General features: G+C 45.6%; 1 protein-coding gene across 6 annotated transcripts in view; it reads left to right on the top strand.

Annotated features, from left to right (window-relative positions):
* Positions 1-8,828: 8,828 nt before the first annotated feature.
* Chst10 (carbohydrate sulfotransferase 10) overlaps positions 8,829-19,675 on the top strand; it is a 28,898-nt gene continuing 18,051 nt past the window's right edge. The window contains exons 1-3 of one of the 6 annotated variants that reach the window (XM_036167894.1): positions 8,829-9,082; positions 11,009-11,115; positions 12,215-12,303. In XM_036167894.1, the coding sequence (XP_036023787.1) occupies positions 11,084-11,115; positions 12,215-12,303 (121 nt within the window). In that variant the 5' untranslated portion in view covers positions 8,829-9,082; positions 11,009-11,083. Of the gene's footprint in view, positions 9,083-9,478; positions 9,646-9,695; positions 9,932-11,008; positions 11,125-12,214; positions 12,304-19,675 lie in introns of those variants that run through there. The other 5 variants (XM_036167897.1, XM_036167896.1, XM_036167898.1 and 2 more) reach the window with 5 other exon arrangements.

Raw genomic sequence — 19,675 nt, 5'->3', positions numbered from 1 at the left:
TTAGGCTATTTGCATTTTTATTATTAAATTTAAGAAATCTGCAGATAGTTTAGATATTAGTCTGTCATGGTTTGGATCTCAAATGTCCCCTGAAGGCTTAGTTGCTGGTCTGTGGAGGGGTCAACAGCTATTAGGAGGTGGATGTGCAGATGGAGGAAGCAGGGACCATGGCCTTGAGGACACATCTTATTCTGGTCCTTGTCTCCAACTCCCTCCTCCATTTATCATTCTTTGTCTTGTTCTTCCCCTTTTCTGTTCACTCCCTCTCATTCTCTTTCTCTGGTCCTCTCTCTCTCCCCTCCTTCCTCTCCACCCTCTCTTGACCTATCCATAAACTGAGACTTACTCAACCACAGTTTCTTTGTCATGATGTTTTACCTCACCAGAGGCCCAGAAACAACAAAGCCAAGCAACCCTGGACAGAATCCTCTGAAATCATTCTTCCTTTAATGCTGATTTTCTCATGTATTATTTTTACAACCGCAGAATGCTATCACATAGTTCTTTATCATGTGTCTCTCTATATTTATAAGATAGGTAAGTAGATAGATAGGTAGGTAGGTAGATAGATAGATGAGAGATTTGGAATTTTTTTCTCTTTGGTTTATCTCTCTTTTTTTGCTATAGCTTGGATGTATGTACCCCAGAATTCATGGTTTAGAACCTTAATCCTAAAAGTCATATGTTAATAATATTTGGAGTTGGGTCCACAGGGAAGTGACTGAAAGTCTTCATGAATAGGGTAATAATTACCTACGCACCTGTAAATGGATCCATTGTGGATGAATAGGTTCTTGAGAGATTGATTTTGTGATAAGAGTAAGCTCCCATCTTTTCTAGCATGATCGTGAACCTCTCTGCTGTGTTGCGGCACAGCAAGAAGGTCCTTGCCAGACGCAAAGCAGGCAGATGCCAGCCCCATGCTCTTAGTATTGTCTTAGGATCTAGAATTGTGATTAAAAAAAAAAAGAAGTATCTGGTCTTTATACATTACCCAACCTGTAACATGCAGTTAAGGATTTAAGGCATCAGAAACTAGATGAAGACACGACACGTCTTCTTGGGAGAAAACAACAACCCTGTAACTTAAATGAGGTCTGCTTGTGTTTTCCTTTGTGGTTTGTGCCTTCAACACCAGCCCTAAAAACCTCTGCTGAACCTTCAATAGGGTCTGACGAGATTTGAAGCACAGGCAGGCCTTGAACTTACGACTCCAGTCTCAGTCTCCTGAGTTGATGGGATTCTAGGCATGCACTGTCATTCCCACATCATTTTTGTCATCACTTTCCTGGGGTGCCAGTGAGGCTAGGTAGACAAGAAAAAGAAATAGACGTCATTCACATTGAAGACAAAAGGGAAACTATTTGCAGAGGACATAATACTTCATGTAGGAAATGCCCAGATCTTCATGAAAAAAAAAAAAAAAATTAGAAGAAATGAATTCAGCCACACCGTAGGACCCGAGCACTACTTCAGTGCATTCTGGTTTGGGCCTGTTATACTTTCATTTCCATTCGCTTGAAAGTACTTTTCAATTTCACTTGTGAATTCTCTTTTGACTGCGGTTACTTACAAGTGTGTTTGTTGTTCAAGCCCTGTGTGTTTATGAATTTCCCAGGGTTGGCTTATCCCACGGCCGGTGCATCGTAAAGACGGTTCTGTCCTATGGAGAACAATGCATACTCTGCTGCTCTAGAGTGAGATATACTACAGATAGTTACTCTGTCCGATTTACAGGAGAGGCAAATGAGAGCTAGGCAAAATCAGTGGGTTATTTAACACTCAGCGGGCATTCGATTTTAGGTCTTAAATATTTCATCAAAGGTCTGTGTGCTAAAGGCAGTTCGTGCTTTCCTGGAGAAAAGGAAGGGGTCATCATCGTGTTGCAGGCACGGCTACCTTGCCCTGGCTCCGGTAAGTAACTCCCACCACTGCTGATGCAGGCAACCTGTGTGAGCTGTTAACGCAATAGCCAGGATGTGTCCAGAAGACAGGATTTCAGCAATTTCTTATAGTTCAATGGCATAGACCCAAAATTTCCTGACTTTTCATCCAGTGGTGCGGTGTGTGTGTGTGTGTGTGTGTGTGTGTGTGTGTGTGTGTGTGTGTTGCTTACAAAGACAGGAAAGCATAAGGGGACTTGAGAAGAAGGGAGATGATGAGAGACGGAAGCAGGTAATGAAGGATAGCAGGAAGGGACTTTGTTCATGAGCATTATGTACATACTTATGAAAGTATGGAAGAATAAAGAAGACAAAAATTTTAAAATAGTACAGTGAGTCACAGCATTGCCATTAAAAAAATTGCTAATTGTCAGCTCAGCTCTTTCCTTCTTTTTTCAAATTGATTATTTGAGAAGCTCATATGCATACACAATGAAATACGATCATATCTACCCTCCATTCTCTCCTCCAACTCCCCCCAAATCTCTATCACCATGTTCTCCTCCCAACTTCTTGTCTTTTATTTTTGTTTAATAAACCGCTAAGTCCAATTAATGCTGCTCATCTGTGCCTGGTAGTGGGGCCATACTCTGGAGCAGGAGCAACCAACCAGTGGCCTTACCCCCCAGTGAAGACCGACTTCCCCTCCACCAGCAGCTACCAACTGCCAGTAACGCCTCCCTCTCCATGCGACAAGTTTAGCTGTCCTGATCTTGTACAGATCCTATGCAGGCAACCACAAACTCACCAAGTGAATTCCCTAGTACCACCCCCAAACCAGGTACCTCCAACTTTGAATTTGCAAACATGATTAAAGAATCCAGTACAGAACCGGGCAGTGGTGGCGCATGCCTTTAATCCCAATACTCGGGAGGCAGAGCCAGGCAGATCTCTGAGTTCAAGGCCAGCCTGGTCCACAGAGCACGATCCAGGACAGGCACCAAAACTACACAGAGAAACCCTGTCTCAAAAAACAAAAACAAAAAAACAACAATGACAAAAATCTAGTACAGACCTTTTTTTTTTTCTTTTACAAGTAAGAATTTGAGTTTCTTTTATAATAGCAGTTCCCAAATATTATGGTCTAAAGACCCATTTCCACTCTTGAAAATGTTCAAGGACACCCCAAAGCTCTTGATCATCTCAGTTAAACCACATATGCTTAAGAGTACTAGAAGTCAAAGCTACAAGATTAAAACAGCTATTAACTCACTTAAAAAACAACTATCCCATTATGCCCATTATTACAAATAATTCATTTTAAAGAAAAATAGCTAGATTTTCACTGTTTACAATTTTACAAATATCTCTAATGGTTAATATTACAAAACAGATGGATTTATATACTTCTCTCTGCGTGTTGTCTGTTACAACATGTTATTTTGGTCCAGGAATATGAAGAAAATTTTTCACATAGACAAGAAGAACAAAAAGGGAAATATGTTGGTATTTCTAGGTAATTTGGGCTATTTTTTCTTGACATTCACACTCAGCAGGTCCAGTTTCTTAGACATTAGTGCAACACAGAAACCAGACGTTTATCAATGTGTACATTTGTACTCTGTGACACTAAATCATCAGTGCAGGGGTGTTTCCTAACACAACTAATTCTCTGATTCCCGAGACACTGATGGGCATCCTCCAACTCAATATATCCATGAGCTAATGATCTAGGGTGAAGGTTCAACTGCTTAGGTTGACATTTTGGTCTCACAAGACTGACTTTACTTTTCTGTCAGTACCCACTTCCTCCAGCAAGGCCACGCCTCCCCAAGTTTCCACTACCTCTCAAAATAGCACCACCAGTTGGGGACCAACAGCTTTTGAGAGTATCCTAAGCACTTCCTGTTCAAGCCATAACACCACAACCCCGTGTTTGAGGACTTATTAGGACATCGCATAGAACTCAGAAAAACAGGTTTACTGCCAATACTGGATCCACTGTAACTCAGCAACTGCCAAGTAGAGGTGATGCACAGGGCAAGCTCGGAGGGAAGGACAGCAAGTTCCTATGCCTTTCCAGGCAACTTGTTCTCCAACCCTTAGATGTGCTCTGCAGCCTGGAAACCCTGAAGCCAGTTGCTTAGAGATTTTCATGGAGATTCCATAATGGAGGCTCCATCTGTTATTAATGCAATCTTCAGCCCCACTCAGCATCCGAAAAAGATAGAGCTCACAGCCCCTGCCTTCTACTCAAGGCAATCTTTCTGGAAACCAGCTCCCCTTGAGCCTGTCTTGAGTTGTTGAAGTAGAACAAAAGGCATTCCTGTTTCCCAGGAGGTCCTAAGGGAGTTAGGACCTCTATGTCAGAAAGCAGTCAAGGGCTACGTATACATTTCTTGCATGCCACCATTGTTCTGTCATTATATAATATTTCCAAAGAGAATAATAGTTGTAATACCACCAGTCTCATCAGAAAAAAAATATTTCAATTTTGGAATGTTGTTAAATTCACAGTAGTGAATGACAGTATTTCAAAAGTTTGAATTTGTACACAAAATACTAAATTGTATCATTGGCAAGAAATATTACTACTCATTTCCTTTGAAGTAACAGGCTCATTTCATTCACTTTGGGGGGAAAAAAACAGTGTCAATTGCTCAGATTCAGTAGCTATAGTTTATGAAACATTTGTTCTTTTGAGTAAAGAAGGAGGGGTATTACATGATGCCCTGGGCTCAAATTCCAGCTCCAAAAGAGTTATTTACATTGCAAAGCATCACTGACATGCATTACCTCCCGACATTGTGGGTATGTCTATAATGGACTGTCTGGATTATGCTAACTGAGGGGCGAGGACACACCCGTTGCAAACAGCATTCTTCACTGGGTTTGAGTCCTGAACTATATGAACATAAAGAAGACAATGGACTCAAGTAAACATTTGTGACTTCATCCTCTTTCTGCTTCTAAACTGCTGATGCTATATGACCAGCCTGCCTCCTGCTTCTCTCCTTAACTGTCCCTCCAGAATGTCTCTCCATTCTGTCCCTCCAGAACAGCAAGTCATCATAAAAACTTTTTCCTTGTCTTGGTTGCTTCTCTGTCGCCATGATAAAACGATCACCCCACTTGCAAAACAAACATTTAATTGGGGACTCCCAGTTCCAGGGGGTTAGAAGTCATGACCATCTTGACGGGGAGCCTGGCAGCAGTCAGGCCTGCATGGCATTCGAACAGTAGCTGAGAGCTCACATCTGACCCACAAGTACAAGACACAGAGAAAGAGATCATTGAGAATGGTGTGGGCTTTTGAAATCCGAAAGCCCACCCCCCAGTGACACACCTCCTCCAACAAAGCCACACCTCTTAATCCTTTCCAAATAGCTCTACCAACCAGGGACTAATAATTCAAACATTTGAGAGACCATTCTCATCTGAACCACAGCACTCCTCTAAACTGTTGGTTTTTTTAGTACAAAAACAATCAAAATGTATTTATTTACCACACACTGTTAAGGGCTCAAGTAGAGTTAATAAAAAACAAAACCACACAGTTCAAGATACAGAGTCATATATATAAATCAAGGTAAGGAATGACCATCTAAGCAAACACTAAAATGATGACACAGAAGAGAGGCTGGACAGCGTGGGCCAGGGCTCTAAACTGGAGAAGTGCTTTGAGTAGATTTCTTGCAGGTACTTCCTACAAGCCACAGGGTTTCCTTAGCAGAACGTATGTTCAAGGGGCTATCAATGGCAGGTTCTCTTAGTATGCTCTGGATAGAGAACAAGATGGTCCTGACATCATACAGATCAGACCACTTATCTCTGAGGATGACAGGCAGATGTTACCCTGAGTTTCCAAAGTGGAGTTGTTGCAGGTGTGAGGAACTTGACTGTGGATACATGCTAAGGGTAGCCCCTGGGGGACTCTAGGGAGAGTGTATTCCTCAGATCTTCATTCATTGTGTCAGCTTCTTCACAGACGGTCCCTATTCATTTGGAAAGATTACCTGATTGGTTCTGCTGTAGCCTGTAGTCCTGCAGGGATTGGGAAGTGCTCCAGCTGGGCTGGGCTCCTCTGCAGATGTGGCAACAGCTGGGTCACCATTTGGGAAGTCCATCTCCTGGTGCTAGCAGGGGGCTCCCTTAAGTTGCCTTTTGTTAGGATATTTCTGTCACAGAAAAGAAAAAAGACACAAAAGCACCACAGATCACAAGAGATATTTCTGCCTCCTAAAGGACAATCTCACATTGGTTTTTACTGCAAGAATAAGGTGTGGAGGGTGAACTCTCTACTGACTGGTTTTCTCCCCACACTGCTAGGATACAGGCTATGCTATCAATTTTATCCCCCATCACTCTTGTGCCGCCAGATTGATTGATTGACAGTGAACATGACAAATAATCCTCTTATGCTTTACAATAAAAAAAAAAAAAAAAAAAAAAACATTTTGTCATTATAGATCCCGTGAGAACACTTCAGAGATGAACTTGGGAAGGAATGTATTGGGAAAGGGGAGAAACAAATGGTTTTGCCAGCCTCTGACCCGGGAAGTGGATTCGAAGGCTTTAAAGTGCCCATTTCTGTGTTCTCCTGGGTGGCCCACTCTTGTCTTTAGAGGCTCTGTAGCCAAACCGTGGGAACTATTCACTCACAGCAGCACTGTATGGAAATACAACTGCACTAGTAACTGTATGGCTGAGTGGAGGGATCATGGAGCTGAGCCCATCATGACACTCCAGATTGCCACCAACAGTGTCAGGGACTGTCCCTGAGAAAATCCTGAGTCAAACATGAGCACAGGTCTCACTGGGGTCTTTGAATGAAACAGAGCTGACTTCTTGGTTCAGGTAGGCTTCACTCAAAGAATTAAGGTCCCAGAAACTCAACAGCCATGCATGTCGCTCTGAGCCAGTGGATCATGTCGCTCTGAGCCAGTGGATCATGTCGCTCTGAGCCAGTGGATCCCGGATTCCTTGCAAAGAATGACAAGCAAGGAGAGTAGACACAAAGCTAGCAAGTCTTCACTCAAGTGGAGGAGCAGCTTCCTATAAGGGAGAGAACTCAAAGGTGATTTGCCAATTTGGCCTTGGCTGGACCGCCCTTTAGACCCAGCGATCAAGCCTGATTGGGTCAGCCTGAGAGGCTTCTGTCTATCTGAAGAGGATGGATGTGGGGGAGTCTGGTTGGGGGATACAGTAGAAGAGAGAGAGCAGGCTGGGGAAAAGTCTGCTGGAGGGAGAAGTTTCAGGGGGAGGTATGGGGGAACAGAGGTGGGAGTGGTGAGATGAGGGAGGGAGTTAGGGAGGAGGCAAGTGGCATAAGAACCAGAACATGAAGAAGGCAGGGGCTGGTGGGCAATCATTGTCGGAACAAACGCCGGTCAGTGGTCAGTCACAGTCTTAATAAATTGGGCCTTTAAAACTCGCAGCTTCTGAGTTAAAGCTACAGAGAATGAACTTTTTTTTTTTTTTGGTCTCACAGAAGCCCTGTCCAGTACTCAGAGCCCAGTTCAGCACTTGTGGGCAGGAGACCAGCCTCTGAGCCACCCCTACAGCTCTTGAGCTAATTTCACAGATTTGGGGGGGGGGTCCAGTTTCCACATTCACTGTATTGAGTTCATAGGGAACTGCTAGTCTGCAGATGACTTCTGCTGAGATAAGTTCACCAGCCCTGCCCACTTTGTAAAGGATTTTCTGCAGAAGCATCTTAACCTTATGTAGCTAGGGGATTGGGAGTGGGGGGGGGGGGGAGAAAAGTAAACTATTTTACCCTTCTCTCCATCACAAAGGCAAGTGGGACTACCTAACTGCCAAACCAGTAAAGGTTAATTCAAAACAGCTGGCTCTGCGTAAAATACTAACCCCAGAAACTTGAGGTCACCACTGGCATCAGTTCTGTACCAACCACAACCCTTCTCCCCCCCCCCCCTTTTTTTTGGACAGGGTTTCTCTGCATAGCCCTGGCCGTCCTGGAACTTGTTCTATAGACCAGGCTGGCTTCGAACTCAAGGATTTGCCTGCCTGCCTGCCTGCCTGTCTCCCTAGTGCTGGGATTCAAGGTGTGTGCCACCTTGCCCAGCTAGCTAGCCTTGCTTCTTAATCAGGCTTTAATAAGACCTAACACAATTCCCATCAGGCCAGTTAAGAAACTATGGATGGGGCTGGAGAGATGGTACAGTGTTTAAGAGCTGGCACCACCTTTACAGAGGACCTGAGTTCAGTTCCTAGCACCCACACTGGGTAACTCACAACTCCCTCCTAATTCTAGCTGGAAGGGATCCCACACTCCCGGACTCAGTAGGCCCTGGTACTTAAGTATGCATACACACACACACACACACACACACACACACACACACACACACATTCACATAAATAAAAATAATAAGTCATTAAAAAGAAATTGCGGATGGAGGAAGGTATGGTGCCCAGTACTTATCCTGCCCTACCTACACTGAGGCAGAGACAGGAGGATTGCCTCATGCTGGAGGAGGCCCACCCGAGCTTCATAGTAATTTCTAGGACAATCTGTGCCTCAGTGTGAGGTATGGTCTTAAAAAAAAAAAAAGGCAGAATAAAAAGTATCTAAGGAAGAATACAGATTTGTGCTGTACCAAAGCTCATGTGATCTGATGGTTCCCAAGTTTAAAAAAATTAAAGAATGATTATTGATCTATTTATATGGTTTTTTGTTTGTTTGTTTGTTTGTTTGTTTGTTTGTTTGAATTGCCTTTTTCTAAGTTGTGGATTTTGTTTGCCTTCTCAGAGGTGTTTTCTGGCGCGGTGCTGTTGGTGCATCTAATTTCTCCATGGGAGGGTAGGTGGGGGCCAATGGGGACCAGGGGGCCTGAGAGGATGGCTGCGCCATGCCTCCTCCAAGCTTCCTGCGACGCGGACGCGCGCGCAAGCACGGCGGCGGCGGCCGGGCGCGCGCGGGCGGCGACGCGCAGGGCCAGGCCCGCGCTCGGGGGCCACGGTGGGCGGCGGCCTCGCGGCCCCGGAGCCCGCGCGCACCCGGCTTCCTCCTTCCGGCGCCGCTCCATCCTTGCACCCCGCCGGCGGCGGGTAGCGGCGCGAAGGCTTGGGGCGGGACTGGCCTCCGGGACACCAGGGACGCCCACAGGCCCGGGGAGGCTGGAGCAGAGTGCTGGCGGCCGGGGAGGAGAGCGCGAGCGCCGGCTGCACGGAGGGTGAGCTGGGAACCCGGGGACGGCGGGTCTCTCCGAGGTGCAGTCCCCCACCCCCATCCCGGGTGGACAGAAGGGTGATGGAATCGCTTTTCCTTGGCGAGCTACCTCTGTGTGTACTGGGGCGACTTAAAGACATCCCTGGATGTCTTTCCGGGAATTGCTTTCATCCCTTAATTATGCAACGAGGCGACGTCCTTGTACGGGATGCAGTGATGAATGGAATCAGTAATACTTGTGTCCCATCCATCATCTACCTCTGCCATCCTGGGCTGGGAATTTGCATTTGTAATTGGGGGCTGGAAAGAGGAGAACATTTTCCCTCTTGGGTCCCCGGGGCGGGCTGGGAAGGAGGACGGAGAGGGAGGAACCTGTGCAGCTTTGCCGAGTGAGTGCACGGTTGAGCGCGGCTCCTGTGGCGCCGGGGGAAGGACCGACTGGAACCGCAGGAGCGTTGCCAGCAGGTCCAGCGTTCTCCACCTCAGACTTTCTCCACCAAGAGGCCTGTCAGAAGTTGGAGGTCTAGACGTCAATTTCTGCACTTTCTGGCTGAACAGATGAAACAGGTTTTTTCCAAAGGCTGGTGCTTTTTCGCTCTCCAAGTCTACTCCAGGCAGGAAAGGGCTGGGCAGTGAATACAAAGTAGCGGAGCCAGGTTCTGGTGAGCTGAGCAGCGGGATTGTCTAAAAATTTGTCCTAACCAGACAGAGGCTCAGGGTCACAAGGAGTTGGGTCACTGCGTTGCTCTCTTCGAATTGCCAGAGTGGGGAATGTCTTGAGATATTCTTAAAATGAGGCAGCTCAGCTTTGTTCTGGCTTGCTGATCACCAGCCAGGACTTCATCTCTTTTAGGTGAGTGGCTAAAAAGAAAAGACACAAAGAGAAATAAATGGCTTTCTACCTTCGGGTCCCCAGGATAATTAGGACATAATTTATCTTGAAGCAGAATTGAAATTCAAGATGAAAAGAAACATCTTTACGTGTTTGCTACTGACCCCGAAGAACAGAATCGTAAGGAAATACCTGAGAAAGTCTCTACTTCCCCGAAACAAAAATAGGGGTTCTTGTAAAGCTGAACAAAGAGCATCGGAAAGAATTTGTAAATATTCTGGACCATTTTCAGTAATAGTTGAGTCATTTTTTAAGCTTCAGGAGATTATACAATGAAGAATTGTGAGAGAGTCAGGGATATAGCAGGGAGGGGACTGTGGGAGACCGAGGAGACTTCAGATCCAGTCTGTTTCCTCTTCGCACAATCTGAATTGTTCAAGATACGTGACATGAGATTGCCTTTAATTTTAACATTGAGGTGTTTTGTTTTTCTTTTAGAATAAAGGCCATTGTTTGTTTATTCTGCCAATAACCCTGTTAAATCTGTGGTCTCTGTAATGATTTTTATTCGGTTATTCATTTATGTAATGGCTTTTGTCCAGAATCTGTCAGGTACTAAAGCCTGAAGGAATCCAGAACCCAGAGTGTAACTGTCATTGGAATAATGGATGGTGCTGTATAAAAATTATTTACCCAGTGTCAAACAAAGGAAACAATGGGATTGGATTATTTTCTTGGTAAAAATATTTCATTAATAATTTTAATTTTCATACTAAATCACAAGGGTGGCTTTTAAATGGCTGGCTCTCTTGGCACACGTGGAATATATTCTTGTTTATTAAAGAATTCAGGTACTACCTGCTTCCCGTGAAGGACCTGTTGTACAAAATACAATTGAATAGTCCAAGCGACTCTTTCCAGTAGAAACTGAGTTACATTAAGAAAACTGACCTAACTTTCAGTGGTGGTTTTGTTACTCGGTTTGGGTTTGGGTCTTTTTGTTTGGAGATGGGTTTTCAGGTAGCCCAGTCTGGCTTCAAACTCTGCAGCTGAGGATGGCCTTGAATTCTCACTGTAATTTTAAATCTTCCTACACAGGGACAAGAGGAGCCACAGACCTCAAGCAGAGCAAGTACAGCATGAGAATGTGACACCTCCAACCCCAGGCCTCAGATGGTCCGTGATGGAAAATGTGAACCCACCAGGTATTTAAGGTCATTGCTGTTCACTATCCATAGTGTTCCTTGTCTGGCTTGTCTAGAGATTTGAGAGAACTTGAGCATCTGGTGATGAATATATACATGCACGCTTAGCAATGTCTCCTTAAATACAGTAGGGGCCAACTCTCTGCAGCCAACACTGAGTTGGTGCCTGGTGGGTACATAGACTGTCCTATGCAGCAGGTGTTCACTATACTCTGTTACTCAAAGCTCCTGTCTTGACCATTGTTGTATTTCTCACTGGCCAGAATTAGGATGTTTTCGTCCTGCTAACCAAGGATAGCCCAACCTTCTAAGGTGAGGTTGGAAGGACTGCAGCAGAAAAATTCTGAACTCTGATCCAGAGAAACAGACGCTCTGAACGTAAGAGCTCAGTGGTCTATAACACAACTCCATATGGCAAATTTGTATGCTGTTCTGTGCTTTATTAAGTTGTAGGTTAATAAATTTGTTGCTACACCGCAATTCAAAAATCAAAAATCACTGACCAGGCAGTGGTGGCTCACGCCTTTAATCCCAGCACTCGGGAGGCAGAGGCAGGTGGATCTCTGTGAGTTCCAGGCCAGCCTGGTCTAAAGAGCGAGATCCAGGGCAGGCACCAAAACTACAGAGAAACCCTATCTCAAAAAACAAAAACAAAACAAAACAGAAAATCCAAGAGTCTGACAGACAGATGATCCCCTCATTGTACCAGCCTTGGGGTCTGGTTCTCTTCTCCCCAGTGTCCTCCTAGGGGTGACAGCTCCTTGTTATTACTGAATTGTATCTGGAAGGGTTACGGAAGTTGAACACTGTATGTGTGATAGGGTGGGGACCAGGGCTTCCACCTTGGCCCCAGGGGGCCGTCAGTAACCCTGCTCCCAGGCTCCCCTCTTACCCTCTTGATCATGTTGTACCAGGGACACCAGCCTCCTTGAAGCTTTCAGAATTCCACAACCTAGCCTGTGGCTTAGTCACCTCTTCCTGATTTGCTCCATCCCTCCCCCCCCCACCTTTTTTTAAAACCAGTTTTGTTTTAATAAAACATAATCTTTATTATATCAAACTATACATCCAAAATATAGTTTCAGTCATTTTCTTCCAGATGTTTTGATCAACTCATTGTAAACAAGGAACTGAAATCTGCATACAGTCTTGGTACAAGAACGTCCAGGGTCTTGGTCAGGAGGGCAGGTGGGTTGTTCTTTTCAGTGTTTATAATTTGTGCGTGTTTTTACATTTATTTATTTTTGCACTCTCTCTCTATCTCACACACACACACACACACACACACACACACACACAGATACTGTGTGCGTGCGTGCGTGCGTGTGTTTACAAGCATGTGTGTGGAAGGATACAGCATGTGGAAGTCAGAGGACAACTTTTGGGAATCAGTTCTTTCCTGATGTGGATACCAAGGCTTGAACCCAAGATCTCAGGCCTGGCAGCAATCATATTTACTCTTGAACCATCTCACAGGTCCAATTTGAGCATTTTTAAGATTGACATAAAAGAATTCAGAGTCATAGAAACACTTAGGCAAAGAAACTCCATAGAGCAGGAGGAGCTTACAGTGTATGACAAAGCCATCCCTAAGTGAAAATTGCTGTTACTGGAAGTTCTCAGCAATTGGGTGATAGAAATATATTCAAGTTTAGAGGGAGACACTGGTGTTTGTGGGCAAACAATAGTCTGCTGAAAAGTAACTTCATGTCTTTTAAACTAGTGATTAAAAAAAAGGTTGGGTCATTCATAACTTCTTAAAATGTACATCTTAATTAATTAACTGCAAAATCCACGCCTCCCAATCTTTGAGAATATACATTCAGAACTAGTAAACCATGGTAGAAAGAAAAAAAAAATCAACTGTTAGCATTCTGAAAACAGGAGTCTTGTCTCAGCTAGAGAAATGAACTGTCCCCTCCCACCCTGTAGGACCAACAGGGAGCCTGGGATCTGGCCTTGCGTCCTGTGTCTCTCCAGGGAGGGCTCGCTCCCTGCATTTGCACACTCGCTTGCTCGACTGTCTCTTTGTCCCACTCTTGAATGATGTAACCAGCAGCTCTACATATTTGCTCTAAGGCACCTGGCTGGTCCCAGTTCCCGGGTTGGGGACCAGCAATGGTGGCCATTAGTCACTTAGCAGTTGGTGGTACTGGAAAGACATCACCATGCTTGTGGGAAGCAAGTGATCATTTCCAGTGGTGAGTGTGGTGGCAGGTACGGGCTCTGCTGTATCCATCTAAAATGCTCACCACTTTTAACAGCTGTCTCCCCTGGAGACCCCAGGCTTCATGCTTTTACCTTCCTCTGTTGCTAAGCACAGGTCTTTCGCCTAGCACATCAGTCTATTAGCATTCAGTACCGGAGCAGGGAACACGCGTTGCTGTGTTCTCAGGGGCTCAGATCAGCACTCAGTGACTATTACTGAGCGAGTGAATGCCTAAAGCCTGTTTAAACAGACTTGCCACAGGACTTTTTTTCGGAGCCTTTCCTAAACCCATGTGCACATATTAAAAGCAGAGTGATGGATGGGATTAGACTTGATCACAGAGCGGGAAAGACTTCCTGCTTCAACGGGGAAAAGCATGGACAGTTGAGAAAAACGAATCTACAGGCATCCCTTTTTTAAAATGCAGGAGAGGGAAGAGTTGCATCACAAGACAGTACCTGCACTGTGGCTTGTCATTAGTAATTACAGACATTCATATGTGCCCTGCCTCTCTCTTGTTCGAAAGAGAAAAGAGGCCTCGGCTTCTTGTGGGTTCTGCAGTGCTTCCCCCCCTCAGCCCTTGCTGTCTCCATCTAGTCCAGTTCTGTCTGTGGGTTTTCAGAGCCCACCCTCTGGCTTGGAATCAGATGTTGGCATCTTGACACATGTAAGTACCACTTAATGACTGGAAGGAGAGGAAAGCGCCAGAGATGGATATGCCAGCTCCTGGGGGCTGGAGCTCTGTGTGCAGAAGCACACTGTGACCAGGGAGGTGTGGGTACATTCAACTCTGCCCCCACCATTAGCTGGAAGTGGCATAGTGGGGCTGTATTGGCTCCTTGAACAATGGGGAGTTAATTACAGAAAATGTCAAGCTTTTTAAAGGCTATTTATCACCTGGTTACCGGGAAGCGGTGGCCTTTAATGGAACCCTGAAGGAAGCACGGCATGCCAGCCTCCAGTCCCCTTGCAGCTGGACATTGTGAGCCCGGACCTCAACACCCTGGCATGGTGGCAAGCCCCACGGAGAAGATTTATATTTAGGGACACAGTGCAGAGAATAGGGCTTGCTTAGAGAAGTGAGGCTGGGAGAATTGGGGGTGCTTTTTGTTTAGAAAATAGGGCACATTGTCACAGGGTTTCTTTCCCCGTGGGCAGCAAATCTTAACTCTGTGTACAGAGTCTAGTTCCCCATAGATGGAAGAGCAAGAAAGGGGTGAAATGGAGACACTTCTGGAAGGTGGGCTCAGATTCTAATTAAACTTTTTCAGCCGTTAATCGAGAGCACGTGTAATTCAGGGTGTCATTGGACCGCCATGGCTCCGTAAGATTTTTCAGCCAGTCCTCTTAAAGTGGAGGAAGAGTACCTATTGCTCTGGAATGTGCCAAGAATCTACATTTTAACCAGCCCCCTGGGCCTTGTGCAGGAGGGGGGAGGTTCCTGTGGGTTTATTAGACTTGAGAGTCTTTAAGGACAAAGGAGACTGTTGTGTCACCAACACCTATCCTGTCGGATGAAAGAACATACATTTTTATGGTGAATTTGAGAAATGATTAATTTTTAATTACTTTGTCCATTAAACTTAGCTACATATGTATATGTCTACGCCAAAAATAAAAATAAAAATAATAAAGCACACTGTCACTTCAAAGGAAATAAGAAATTATTGTTCTGGGGATGAATGTGAATGATCATGGCCTGATAACATGGATTCAGATACCACATTCTAACTGGTAACAAGTTCATCAAGTTTTATAGTAACAGAGCGAAGAAAACCACTCAGTTTTCAAATACATTATATCGGGTGTGTGGGCTACGGCAAAGTAGGGCATTCTCTGCTGTAGGCCTCAGATATTATCTGGTGGCATGCTTAGTCTTGCAGTTGGTGAAAGGGGTCTGTTCTTACATTCTAAATGAATTTATCACATAGTCACAAGGGTGTTAGGCCACACACAGGGCTGGGCAGTAAATGAATAGCATGCTGAAGATTGCCCAAGATAATTGGCCTGTAGACCCATCATAATCTAGCTCTCCACAATCACTAGAGTTTGTTTTGTAAAGATTTATTGTTTGTTTGTGTGTGTGTGTGTGTGTGTGTGTGTGTGTGTGTGTGTGTGTGTGTATGTGTATGTAGATGCAGGTACCCACAAAGGCCAGAAGATGGCCTTGGAACCCCTGGAGTTAGAGTTATGGGAGCTGCCCAACATGGGTGCTGGGAACTGAACGCTGATCCTCTGAAGAAGAAAGTACTCTTCACAGGAACCAAGGGGAATGGTGTTTGGGGAGAGGACTAGGGTAGAGACTCACTAGTTGGCTCACATTGTATGCAGCTTGGAAGCCAAGGTCTGGCTTATGTTTGAACCATGTTCCCTTGAGTTACAGCTTTTCCCCTTGTGCCTAGGTTAACCACAATATTGTCTCACTATAGGCCATGAGTAGGGACGCTAAACGCTTAAACATTATGTGTCTCCTCTGCCTGGTTTCACCAGCTGTAGTGTGTCTGTCTGGTGAGCACCATGGGCAATGCAGTCTTCTTTGCAAGCCTGATTTAACTGCCCCACTCCAGCCCCACCCACCCTGTCCTGTCATAGGGAAAGAACTACCTGCTTCATCTGTCAGAGGCTGTGTGTCTGCTCTGGTTAAAGTACAGCAGCTCAGACAAGTGGAGGGGGACGCCCCAACCATGCTTACAACCCCCTGTTTCCCTGAAAGAAAACTTCGACAAAACCACAGTGCAGTGTTAGGAAAGGGTCTTTGCTGTATTGTTCTCTGCAGTTGATGCTTAGTTACACCTTTTTAAAAGCAAATAAGAATTAACCAAGGAAGAAAAATATGCATTTGCCCAATGTTCCAAAGTACATTGGCACATTGGCCCGCTCATCAGTTTTTCCTGGCTAGAAAAGTCCATACCTCCCTTCTCCAAACTGCATGTGGTAAAGAAACTGTAGCTAATACTAGTGATGTAGAAAAAAAATTAAACAGCAGCTAAAAGCATCAGAGTGTAGATGGCATAGTTTGACATTTTCTTCATCTTTATTGTGAGAAGGCTATGTGCTATAGGAAAAAAAAAACTTTTAAAACAAATATGTCTAAAGTAAAGGTGACTCTTTCTCCATCTTCTCAGGAATAATTCTGTATATTATGGGTATGCATGTGCATATAGTCATATTCTCAAGTACAGTATGTATGCCTATTATTTTTATTAACCAATAGGATCAGACACCAGTAACTCCTTTTTCTATGTACTGATGATACATGTTGACACTGGGTCTATCCAATAGGCTTGCCTTTTAGTATATTAGTGTTTTCTCTTAAAAAATTAAAGTTCTTGGACCCCAGCCTGATTTCTTAACTCTTCCATCAACATTTTTTTAAAGATTTATTTTATTTTTATTTATGTGTATGTCTGGGTGCACGTGGGTATGTGCATGTGACTGCAGATGTTCACAGAGGCCAGAAGAGGGCATTGGTAGAATCTTCTGGAGCTGGGATTGCAGGCAGTTGTGAGCTTCCAGACGTGGGTATTGGGAACCAACCTCAATCTGGTCTTCTGGAGGAACAACAAAAGCTCTTGACCACTGAGCCGTCTCTTCAACACAGCAGCATGTTTTAAGTTCAATGGCAATTCAAGAACATGCACACACTGTGACTTAGAAAATACCTGATTTCAAGTAACGCTGAAGGGCTAAGAGCTTTTGAGGTTTCCTGGTGTCAGTTATTGGGTATTAAGTTAGTAGCGTCTCTCATGTAGAGGCTGGAATCCGCTGAGTCTTCAAGGTGGCATCCTGCTTTAGGAAGATGGAAACATTAGCAAGCAGCTTCCTGAGGTCTGTGTGCATGAGGTGCTGTTCTAGTCCTTGGTATGTGAACCAGGTGGCATGGGCTCACATGCATGGAGGGGCAACAGGCAGTGCTTAGCAAGAGCCCAGGGCTGCCAGATGAGAGAGACCAATGTTGGGGCACCAACTGTGCTGTGATGAGGAGAACTGGCCCTTCCTCAGCTCATGGTGTGGGAGCACCTTGAACATCAGTGGTAAAGAGCCCTTAGCAGGACATGGGGTCATGGGTCCGTAGCAGTCTAGCCTGGGCTGGTCTTGAGACCCCAGTAAGGGTCTTTTCAGAGCACCAGTTTGAACAGGAGCTAGTGTTTGTACCATAGACTTTCTACGTCCTCGTGCCCCACAGGAGATCCTTGTATCTTAAGAAGGGCAGTAAATGAGTTGTAGAGTGGGTAGGAGAGAGGTGGGAGCCTTGTAATTACTTCTCTACCCCCCCCCCCAAGCCTGCACAGGAGCTGGGCTGGGAAAGAAAGGGACTGCCTAAGTATCAGCTCTGAGGACATTTTACACACATTGCATTGAAAATTAAACTTTTTAGAAAATAAAGTGCACGCTGGATGTTACTACAAGCTGTGTGAATGTTGAGATACCGCAACAGACTCTTCTGTGGGAACATCAACAGATTGGCATGTGTGCAGATGGTAGTTTTATCCATAGAACTGAGAAATTTGGGGCCTAGACAGCTATTCACAAAAAGTCTGCAGCTACCCAGCTAGAGGGCAAGAAGGATAGACATGCTCTGGTACTGGCCCTGCCTTGGGATCAGCCCAGTGGAGAGTGCCCGGGAGTCCCTGGTTTAAGGAAGCTACAGGGCAAGCATGGCTGGACTTCCCAGCCTCTGACTCTGAAGTTCCTCCCTGCCACACCAGGATTCCTGTAGTGTCTGTGAGTTTCAGCATTTCAGAGAACTGTTTATGGATCCCTTCCAGCTTCTGTAAAGGTGGGTGGGCCCACCAATCAGATCCTCTCAGAAAACCAGTTCCTACTGAGATTAGATTCATTAATATACCCCCCCACCCCCCACCCCCGAGCCTGAAGCCAAGCACAGAGGTGCTCAGGGACCAGAATGTTCATGGGAAATGAACAGAGGTGTTAGTACCTGGGTGTCTCCTGTCAGCGGCTGTACAGAGTGAGCAAATCTGTGTGTGTGAGGGGGCATCCCAGGCCTCCTCTGTGTGCCCTCACTCACAGAACATAGCTCAGGAGAGAGTGGGCCATTCGGCACAAGGGCCTCTTTGTTCAGAACTGCCCCCAGCTCCCTGAAACTCAGTCTGGCCACTCTGCTCCTCTGCTACCCCACCAGCCTCTGTGCTGCAGGATTTCTCAGCAGGCCACTCCCATCCAACCCGTGGGGGTGCCTCCTCCAAGAGTCACGGCCTTGAGGACGCGTTGGATGAACTTGGGACGGCAGGATCTAGCACAGCCTGACCCTCACCTGTCTGTAGGAGGGAAAAGCAAGACATCATCTGAGATGGCATCTCTACCCTCCTTTCCTGTCTCTTTGGGACATACTGCATTGCTGTATTCATTTCCCGCCACCACAGTGAAGAATATGGAGAGTGCTGAGGGGTTGGTCAACCTGGTTTTACTAGGGTCTACAGTAGGGAGTGGGTGCTTGACCTGAACCAACAGGTCATTCTTCAGTGACGACGGGGGTCCTAAGTGGGAGGGCCAGGAGATGAGAAAAATAAAGATAGAAAGCCAGGGTCGGGGCTTCCTGCCCAAGCTGTGTCTTATGCCAAGCAAGCTTGTTATAAGAAGTACAGCATCTTATATACTATTTTGGGGAGAAAAACGGGATAGAGTCAGCAGAAAGCCATCCTGGGACAAAGCCAGCAGGTAGCTAATCAATGTTGCACAAGGGGAATACAGGATACCTCAAGGATGTCAGAGAGGAACATGCAGCAATTTGGGGACTGATAACCAATAGCCCCTTCGGGTAGAAAGAGGTTCTCAAAATCCGCAAGCCGCAGCTCCCCCAAGGCCCTGGCAGCAGGCCATTTCTGGCTTCTGCCAAGCATGTTCCTGGTTTAGAGAAGGAACTACTTTCTGTCTCCATACATCAGGGCCTCAGGGAAAGCTCTGGGGTGATCTAGCTCACCACATGTACCAGTCCTTTGTTGCCATAGTTTCATCTTGTGTGTCCCTGCGAGGATGAAGGCCTCGTGTCTGAAGTGGACTGTGGAGGTTAAGTCACAAAGCTGGTGGCCTGAGAGCCGGCCTAAGTCAGGCCCAGGCTGAGATCAGAGGGAAGTTTAAAATTCCACATTGCAGTGAGCTGCCCCATTGAGGAGGGAAGAGAGAATGAGGCTTCATGAGAATTCCCGGAGACATGGGGCATCCGACCTCAGGCAGCTGAGGGCTTTGGCATGTCTTCTAACAGGTAAACTGCAAACACTCAGTTAAATCTATGTTTCAGAAGTGGCAAATAGCTTTTTCACTCTAGGTATGTCTCATGCAACATTTAAGACATGTCGAAAATGTATGTGTTGTTTCCTAGAAACTTAATGA

The sequence above is a fragment of the Onychomys torridus genome, chromosome 18 (assembly GCF_903995425.1).
Source record: "Onychomys torridus chromosome 18, mOncTor1.1, whole genome shotgun sequence".
NCBI classification, from domain to species: domain Eukaryota; kingdom Metazoa; phylum Chordata; class Mammalia; order Rodentia; family Cricetidae; genus Onychomys; species Onychomys torridus.
This window is presented reverse-complemented; position numbering and strand designations above follow the sequence as displayed.